This window comes from Montipora capricornis, chromosome 9 (assembly GCF_036669925.1).
Source record: "Montipora capricornis isolate CH-2021 chromosome 9, ASM3666992v2, whole genome shotgun sequence".
NCBI classification, from domain to species: Eukaryota; Metazoa; Cnidaria; class Anthozoa; order Scleractinia; family Acroporidae; genus Montipora; species Montipora capricornis.
This window is the reverse complement of record NC_090891.1, coordinates 17,651,093-17,661,092: the sequence shown is the minus strand read 5'-3', so window position 1 is coordinate 17,661,092 and position 10,000 is coordinate 17,651,093. Positions and strand designations below refer to the sequence as shown.

Sequence of the window (10,000 nt, the reverse complement as noted above, 5' to 3'; positions counted from 1 at the left end):
GAGAAAGAATACTTCACATTTAACATATGACCAAAACTAACCTCAACCACGTGAAAACAGTCTATTGATCCATGATTTTGCATTAATTAAGCACGTGCAATCCCTCGTGCGGCTCCTTGGTTGTAGACCAATCAAAGGCGTCGTGGTCAACAGGCTCAGTCTGATTGGCCATAATTTGGCGTGACTCGTATTTTAATTTAGGTAATACTGTACACTGATGCATGGGCCAAGGCCAATTGAGAGAGATCGACATTTATGTTCTATGGGCTTTTGCTAAAGGATAAAAATAAATTTCGATCGAATCAAGGTGAAAAGGCAGTAACGTCCCAAAAAGTGCAGATTTTTTATCAATTTGTAAATAAGCGAAACACAGCTGCCTTGATTTACAGGTTTAGATTTTTAGACCATCTTAAATACAATTCCGGGTTCTAATCCAAAGAATACGAATATTCAGCCTCGATGCGGCGAGGAGGCAACTGGTCTTCGCTCCCAGTTTCCGACGCCCACGAGGCCTCAGTCTTATGTTTGTTCTTTTTTCCCCACAGCATGCATTCTGGACTCACGAGATACTTGTTAAACCAGTTCTAGTGACAAGTGATCTTGATCTGCGGAAGTTGTCAATTAATTTGTCTAATTTACAAACTTGCCTTCATTGAACGTGTTCACGATCACTAACAACAACTTAGAGTGCTTTCATCAAACTGACGCTAGCCATCACCGAGAAACTCTCTCTCAAGCACGGGACTGATGATGTCTCCCTTTTCACTTTATGTTGGGAGTTGCATTCTTGTTGTGCTGTCAAACGAAATTCGTGGAACAAAAGCAGTCAAATTAAGTGTGACCAAGACAGAAGCTTGATGCGAGATGAAGGCCAACCAGGTGTTGTCTTCGCCAACGTTTTGGTGCATAACCTACACTATCTCAACATCACTCTTTGACGCATGTGTCAGTTAACGGGTTTCTAGAATGCCGGATGAGATGTATGGCTGTTTCTTCTTGTTTTTCCGTGAATGTTGGCGCATTTGCCGATCTGGGGCAAAAGTCTTTGTGTGAAGTGTCGCCAGTTGATAAATACAACGAAATTTATCGTCAACGAGAGGTTTCATCATTTTTGCATAATGGTAGGTAAAATGAAAGAAGATCGCAAAAATATGCAACATTTTTTGTCTTTAAATTTGCCCTTTTTGTACCATTTTATTGGTATTTATTCCTTCTATGAAGTTAATTAAGAATTGAAGATTGTCACTTGTTTAATTTGGTTCGGTTGAACCTGTTTGTTTTCTACAATTGCTCTTCTCCTTCTGCCCAATTTCACATCATAAACATGTCAAAATATATTGTTCAATGAAAATGTCTTCATCCCGAAAACACGTAGGCTTTGGTGCGTTATTTTTTGGACAAATGCGTCTATTGGGGGAAGAAGCAATACCTTATTAAGAATTTTTAAGCGTGATTGAATGCTCAGTAAAATAAAGATCATTTTTTCTTACTTATCAATGACTTATTTTTGCGCGTAAAAGTGTACTAGAAGAACCTGCGTTTTTGTTAATATCATCTTAAAAATAGTGTATCATGGGACGACTCTTCAAATCATTGAAATCTACTAGCCCCACAGAGACCACAAGTGCCTTTTTTTTCTAAAACAGCTATATATCATTTTTTTGGCCGCCATTTCAAACAACTGCCACCGTTTGACTGACAGATATTACCCGTTAAAAACGTAGTGGTCGCCAAAAACACGTAGGCTTAGGTGCGTTATTTATTTATTTATTTATTTATTTATTTTTTGCAAAATGCGTTAATTGGGGAAAGAGGCAATATCTTGTTAAAATTTTTTGAGTCTAATTGAACGCCCAGTAAAATAAAGATCGTCTCTTCTTACTTATAAATGACTTTAGGTTTTTGCGTACAAAAGTAGCCTAGAAGAACTCGAGGTTTTGTTAATATCTTACAAATAGTGTATCGTGGGTCGATTCTTCGAAATTTGCAAGCCTCGCTGAGACCACACGTGCCTTTTATTTCTTTTCTTTTTTGGCAGCCATTTCAAACAACTGCCAAAGAGACGCCAAGAAAACAGCTGCATATAAAAAAGGAGATGGCTTGTTTTTTTAAACTGACCACGGGGAAGCTGATTAAAGAGGAGTGGTTTAAGATTATCACAAATATAGACGTTACTTAATTTAAAGGCCATCCCGTCTTTTTGTTCGTTTACCGTCATCTGATCTACCCAAATTTTTGACATTTTCAAAATAAAAAATTAATTACGTAGTTATACCATTTTTCATTTTAAATAGTTCTTTTAATCTGAAAAATGAGCATAACAATAACATAGAAAAAAACGAACAAAAACAGGAACATTTTTACAGAATATTGTGCATTTATTTCATCTAAATATGTAGATATTAACTTTTGACGTCATCCTCATCACTTAGACAATGACATCCACCGACTTTTCCACCATATTGATTTTAGGTTCATGTCTTGTTGTTTTCAGGCTCCAAAGCAATGATGTAGGGGTACCAGGCTTCCTATTCCGAGACTTTTTGGGTGTTTTTTTTTTTTTAGTTTTTGTTTTCCAATCCGACCGATCAACCCAATAGGAAACGCATTCGACGGGAAACGAAAAAAAAGGGGAATGGCCTAAGCAGTAACGAAACGAGAGCCTAACCACTTGATTTCAAACATTACCTTTGTCACCATTGTAGTTCTCTTTCGTAATTAATACTCCGCAGTAAAGTAACGTTGATCGAAAAACCTTAACAGAGGATGAGGAAAGAGAGCGGATCCCCATGCCTCGCCATAGTTTTTTTTTTTTTTAATTCATTTTAGCATCGCAAAGCTATTTTAAGTTATCGTTCTCAATGTCGCGCTGTTTGATGATCAAGCCGGAGAGAATTAAGATGACGCCGACCTTATACTAAGGTCGTTTTGTTATTTGCAAGTATATGTAATTGACGTCCAAACTTTTGAGGGACAAATTATGATCATTAGCGTATATCTCATTGCCTGCATTTCTGGAAAAATATGGTTCTTTTAGATGAATAAATATCAAAGGTGACAGTAATTGCAAGTTTTTCAGTTAGGTTACAGCGATATGGATCGTTTAAATGGGTCCAGTCGTTGAAAGCCTGATTAAGCTAATCCTGGATTAGGGGAAATTTGATTTGTAGCCTATTTTCTGATCAGAGTTTTACTCCCCAAAATTGACTTGACTTTTGCCTTTGCTTCAGCATGAAAATTACAAGGTTAAAGCTTTTTGATGGGCAAGAAATCAAGGCTGTGTTTGTATTTAATCCTGGATTAGTGTTAATCGGCTTTTGAATAACTGGGCCCCGGCGCTGAAACTTTGAAGCTCGACAGGAGATTTGAGTTTGGCTACATTCTAGAATACCCGGCCACTAATTAAAAAAAAAAGAAGAAGAATACCCGGCCACTAAAATCTCACTTAGTTTAGGACTATGGGAAATGCTCGTTAATTAACTATTTACTACTTGTAGCCAAATTATATATATGGGAATGAAGAAGAGATCAGAAACACCCTACCAATTAACTGCATTTAAAGTTAAGATCAGAATATATTAACTAAAAAGTGAAAAAATTTCCATCTGTCCAAGCGGGAACCATGGATAATTTTAATTCGAAGTGGGCTCTTTGCTCTGGTCCTATACTTTGGTAGAAGTGTTGAGTAGTTTATTAATGGTATTAGTTTATTAGTGAACTGTACCGCTGTAAGTGTAATAGTAATTTATTAAATAAAAATAATAAATAATTATACATTGCATTATTTTTATCTGATTCTCTAGAGATTGGTTGCAAACCATCTATTATGAAAAATATAGCTGTAATAAGGCCTGGTCAAACGGCTCTTAACATCCGTTCGATTTTGTTGAACAACGTGGAAAACCGGTCTCAATACATCATCAACATTATCATCAACATTTGATTTAACAGAGCTTCACGGAAGCCTGGTATTCAGTCCCAGGTTGCAGTCGCGGTTGTTTGCATGTATATGGACATGGATACGTCATTGAGAGTCTCATTGGTACTCAAGCGCATACCCAACAGCGTTGAAAGAGGCAGGCGAACAGCTTCAACTTCATTCAACATTCGCGATAACGAAAGAAATGTTGAATGGTTGTTGAAGCGAAGTTTAAAGGCCCGAAAAAACGACTTCAGCATTCGTTCGATTTGTTGAACGATGCTGACTGCTGGGTTGCGGGCATACGGTTTCAACACATCATCAACATTCGATTCAACAAAGCTTTGCGAGCGAGAGGCCTGGTATTCAATCCCAGACTGCAGTCGCTGTTGTTACTACGATACGGACTTGTTACTATGAATACGGACATGTATAGGTCATTTAGAGACCGATTAGTGCGCAGGCGCATACCCAACAATGTTGAAAGAGGAGGGCAAACGTCTTGAACTTCATTCAACATTAAAGATAACGAAAGAAATGTTGAGTGGCTGTTTAAACGCTTGTAAACTCAGTTATTGAACATCGATACAACATGTTTCAACACAAAACGGTTTCAATAAAATCGGACGGATGTTGAAGCCAATGTTGAAACCGTTTGCCCAGGCCTTTAACTTTATTTTTTGACTCAAATTAGTTGCAAATCGTTTCAGTAGTTTGATTTCTTCGTGCGGAATGAAATAACTTTGTTTTTGATTTCTTTCGCTTTGTTTCTTTGCTCTCAATCAAAGGTTTGGGTTTTCTGTATAGTAACAGCTTAATTAGTATTCTGTATCATTTATACAGAATGTTGATAGATCTATCAGTATTCATTATCCATTCATAAACCCCTATTCCCCCCCCCCCCCCCTACATTTTCAAACCCTTCCCGAACTTTCTAGACATTTGAGATTTGTATATCGAGTTTACAGTGGTATCCATGTGAACCAAATTCCACTCTTGGATTGGTTTACACTCTCATAAATTTGTTAATGAATTTTGTAAAACAGCGAGTGGTGTAAATAATTAAAAATGATTAAATGCATTCCCTTTGCAGTGCCGCATCCACGGAAATATAACTTTTTCCTAGCCAGACCTGGAAACATATTTTACATAAATCATTTTAAAATGATGATTCTGCAGTTGGAAATCTTAAACACCATTTTTTCAAGAAGCTAGGGAAAGAAAAACAACTTGTCGTTGGGACGAAAACTTTCATGTAGTGGTTATAATCTGCATTTAAATAAATTTTTTTGTTTTTTTTCTGAAAATTGTTGAACGACTGTTAACCAGGCATATTTGCATTTTTATGAATAATTATTTAATGCCGTCAGCTCACCCTGGGTGTGTTTTTCCACTTTGAAGCAATTCTGGTGAAACCTCATTTTCAAGGTGGTTGGTTATAATATGTCGACCCCCTGTCTTCCTGTCAGGATCATTTTGATCCTTGGGTTATTTTTAAATGTACGTTACGGAGCAAACGCCACAAGCCTGATGCGAGATGAAGGACAATCGTTTGTGTTTGCCAACTTTGTGAAGAACAGTTTTCACTACTTGAACATTACTCCAATAATCCAAGTTATGGTAGATGCATATGACGCCTGTGGATCGAGTTGTCTACAACACGTGTCTTGTTTTTCTTTTAATGTCGCGGCGATGAGGGACATTACAAAGCAAAAGACTTTATGCGAACTATTACCCAGTGATAAATATAAAGAATCGCATAACTTTGTGACCAGCCAGCAGCATCATCATTTCAGCATCACGGTGAGTAACGCAAGAGATCCATTTTTCTTCTTAGTTGAAAAGAACAAGTAAGAAAACAATATCACAACAAATACTACACTGGATTAAAATGTAGAGAACCAACCGAACCGTTGAAAACGGACTCGAGCACACGAGACGGCTTTGTAGAAAGTCTATTTTGAAGCACAACTTTAAATGCTTGGAAAGAAGATAGGATTCGTTTTCCTTGGCTACAATATGGATATAAAATCGAGCACCAATAAAGCATAAATTGAGAATGAGAAAGGAGTGTTCCTCAGGGTGGTGTCCATAAATTTTATCTTTTTTCGCTAAAGCTATGGTGGGGAAGTTGCTAGGTTTCCACCTGGCGGTAAAAAGGTTCCAGAAAGAGTAAATGTGCGGGCACCCCACAAAGAGATGCTCTTAAGTCTGCCTATTGCAGCATGCTTGGCATTTGTCTCAAAAACGTTAAGAAACTTTCCCAAACTACTTTGGCTCGTGCATTACTAAACATATATTTTGGCTTTGACGAAAGAAACTGCTAATAGGTACAAGAACTTTACGCTAGCATGCTTCACAAACTCGGAGGTAAGTTAAGAATGCAAAATGACTTTCACGCAGTCATTGCTGTAAGGTAATTCTGCATGCAAAAAGGGCATGTAAAATCTGAACTGGAAACGGTCAAGTATCTTAAATTTCTCTGACCGTGATATAGGACAACATCCGCCAACATTTATAATTCAACAGACGTCATTATCTTAGGCATCTTCTCTAATTCATAGTGTGAATTTGATAGCGACGGTGGGATAATCATGATGATGTGTCATTTTTTTAAGACTCCTTGCTATAACGAACCTTGTAAGAATGGGGCAACTTGCTTGGCAAAGTACGAGGATGACAGCTACGAGTGCGCGTGTGTAACAGGGTACGCTGGAAAATCTTGTGAAACAGGTATTTGCATAAAAATATTCATTAACTACGTTTATGACATAGCGGGCAAAATAGTAAATGATGCTTGGCTGAGACAGAGTATATTTTTATTACTTTTGGTAATTTCCAAGGGCTAGAGTTCTCTTATTTTCATACAGTAAACCTGGTTTAATTGCTTTGGCGTTGTTGTACAATTTTTCTCGGTTTTTTTTTTTTCAGCTAGTTCGTGCTTTTTCATTTCATTGACGCTAACGTAGGCATGTCCCGCCCGATTGCGCTGGAAAAATCGCCAAAAAGTGATCCAATAGCGCTCGAATTTTTGCAGCACAGACAGCTTGAAATTTAGAAATAATGCTCGAAAGTTACTTCTAATTTTTAATTATTCCTAGCAGGTGTTCAAAAATATTTTTAGTTTTATCAAAGCATCAGCCCTCAATTGTCTAAACGATGACCATAAAAGTAAGAGAAGACCAATGAATGTTTACGAACAAAAATTCTTTATTAAAATATGTAATCAAGATCGACTCAGTGTAGCTCTTCAACTGTCAAGTACAGTTTCAGCATAGTTTCGAAATTACTCCCACCGCGTCACAAAACCGTATGCATTGGACTACTGTACAACTGTTTTATTGCATATTTATTATATAGATATTGATGAAATAACAGGATTTCTCCTTTCACCAAAAAATCATATCTTCACCGCGCGCAGAGAACATATCATTTTTATCTTTCACATGTGAGGATATAGGTGTTGTCATGGTAACCAACACGATTAGCCGATAAAACGCGAGTTTTCTCTTCATTGTAAGATACTTTTATGCTTTCATATAATTCTTCTCTACTACATTAACATTTTTATTGCAAAATTTGACATTATCATGATTTTTTTTTCATAACTTTCATATCTTGTTTCATGTTACACAACATGCGTGTTTTAGCGGTTTGTGACCACTTTTTCATCATTTCGAAACTGAATAAAACAGGTTGTTTTAAATCTAGACATTTCATCAAAATCTATATAATAAACAGAATATTACATGGCCGCTTGGGGATACGAATTTTATCTTCTCGTGCTGAAAGTATCTCTCATTCGTTTGCTTCGCTCACTCGTGAGAGATACTTGCAGCACTCGAAGATAAAATTCGTATCCCCGCGCGGCCATGTAATATCCTCTATAGAACAAGAATTTTAGGCCGTAAAGCTAAGAAATTACATCAAAGCATCGAAGAAGCTTTAATCGCAGCGACAAACAAAAGTTTCGTCAGCAGCTGAACTGACCAGCGATAATTTCCGGTACATTTCCATGACGACAGTCAGGCGACAAGATTTAATTAATAATTTAAGGTAATAATTATGGATAACTTGGCTTACTGAAAACGTTTCAAAGACAAAATACTGCTCTAAACATTTGGAAAATTAAAAAATATGCTTAAATATTGCCTCAAATGCAAAGTTTTGTCTTAAAGCCAGGGAAGTGCGCAAGAGTGCTGGACACGTAAAATAGTGCTCTAAATTCGATTCAAAGGACGCCATTGGCTATCTTGTTGATAAAAATTTATTTTACCAGTGGGAAACTTGTAGTGAACTAGTAAAAGCAGTTTTCCAGAAGATGGCTAGTACCATGCAAGTTCCCTTAAGCAAGGCTAAGGCTTTAGTGACCAGCTTTTGTTGCATACTTTACAAAAAGGCATATTTGAGGGAACGTTAGATATTTAATTTGCTAAGTGCATTAACTTTTCTGTTATTCCGAAGAAAACATATGTGACAGTAAAGAAAGGCTACATCCTGTTTGGAGGATATCACTGTTTACTGAGTTATGATACTGGCGTGTTTCTTCTGTAAAACTACGTACTAGCGCTGGTTCCCGACGTTCTGGCCTAAATGGTTTTTTCCCTTTCTTTCGGATTTTCTCTATGATTACTGCCATTTCACCCTGACTTGCATGTGAGGTCTTAATGACATGTCAAGGAATCGCCGAGAGTACAAAGATCCTACCTTCGTCTTCCGACAAAGGGAAGAAAGAGTAAAGAACACGTACACATCGCCCGCGCGAATTTCAAACCGTCGATAAGCCGATAACACAATGTCGTTCTCAGGGTCTTTCATAAATGGCGGACAATTGCACGCCTTGTCCGCCATTTTGAATCGCCCCGCCGTAAAGATCCTGGTAACGACGAGGTTGACTTTGAGCTTTGAGCAAATGTATGTACGCAAGGCCCAACCATTTTCTTCCCCATTGCATCGTTGGGTTTCCTCGTAAGGCGTTGCTGCTGATGAAACTCATGACAAGTTTTGTTCAATAATAGAACGGTTATGTGACATCGAAAGTTTGCCACAGCTGTAAAATGTGTAGCAAGTATCATATGCACATTGCCTTCATAATAACAAAACGAAGTTGATGTAAATCACCATATTTGATAAGTCTCAGCGAGGCAAACTATGCTCAATTAAGATCCAGTGGCATCCAAGAAGTTCTGTGCAGAGGAGGGTACGGAACTACAAGTATGTATATAGAGTAAATAAACTTAACGCTTCTTCAGCGTTAACTGGGGTGCGCTTGACAAACATCAAGAAATGAAGAAACGTATTAATTTAATATGTCAAAGAAGTCTGTTACAGCTCTTGTTGGTTGAACACTGCTTTTAGGTACGGTTCATTATTTATAAGGATGACCGGGTCGGAGAACTGATATAAAAATAATAGCCTTGGCCTCTATTTTTCTAAATCCCAACAAAAGAGCACCATTTCCCCTAAACCCGTTCAGTATATTTTTGGTCAAATTTTCAAAAGTCCGTTCTATTTAAAGTGCCTGTATTAAACATTGTGAAAATCATGAAATGTTTACGTACAACTAGAGCTAGTAGTGTTGATACTAGACAGTAGGTGAAAGATATTTTGAACTCACGCTTAGGATCAAGACAAGTTCCCATTATATATAGCTCCCTCCTTTGTCGAGAGAAGAAAATTTTTTTTTTTTTTTTTTTTGCAAGGGTCAAGCAAGATGATGAACTGATCAAAATTATACGCGCTAATAAGATCAGATCATAAAGCGATTATTTTGCCTGTAGGCGTGAAGTTCAAACCGATTGATTTACACGAACTATGAGAGACTGTAGGGATCATCAGAAGATTGGATTTACTAGGAAACTTTGAGATAAGTGGAGGTCTTTGAAGAGTTTCAACTGTGCTTTAACTGTGAAGGAAGGACGGATACACTACGAGAATCTGCAGTTTATTACTTGCCCTGAATCATGTAAAATCAATCTTTCTTTTAATTTTCAGAAATCGATTTCCATTGGAAGCTCGATGGGACGGACAAACAAATCAAGTAAGGCCATTAGTATTCTTAATTGAACTTTCTAAAACTAT

The 10,000-nt window shown here is 37.3% G+C and overlaps 2 protein-coding genes across 2 annotated transcripts in view; both read left to right on the top strand.

Moving 5' to 3' along the window:
* LOC138016369 (uncharacterized) overlaps positions 1-979 on the top strand; it is an 11,100-nt gene extending 10,121 nt beyond the window's left edge. The window contains exon 5 of the mRNA XM_068863520.1: positions 546-979. Coding sequence (XP_068719621.1) covers positions 546-588 — 43 coding nt within the window. The 3' untranslated portion in view covers positions 589-979. The remainder of the gene's footprint in view (positions 1-545) is intronic.
* Positions 980-5,315: 4,336 nt separating this feature from the next.
* Positions 5,316-10,000, top strand: part of LOC138015579 (uncharacterized) — a 12,670-nt gene continuing 7,985 nt past the window's right edge. Inside the window, exons 1-3 of the mRNA XM_068862658.1 lie at positions 5,316-5,722; positions 6,538-6,652; positions 9,914-9,959. Coding sequence (XP_068718759.1) covers positions 5,363-5,722; positions 6,538-6,652; positions 9,914-9,959 — 521 coding nt within the window. The 5' untranslated portion in view covers positions 5,316-5,362. The remainder of the gene's footprint in view (positions 5,723-6,537; positions 6,653-9,913; positions 9,960-10,000) is intronic.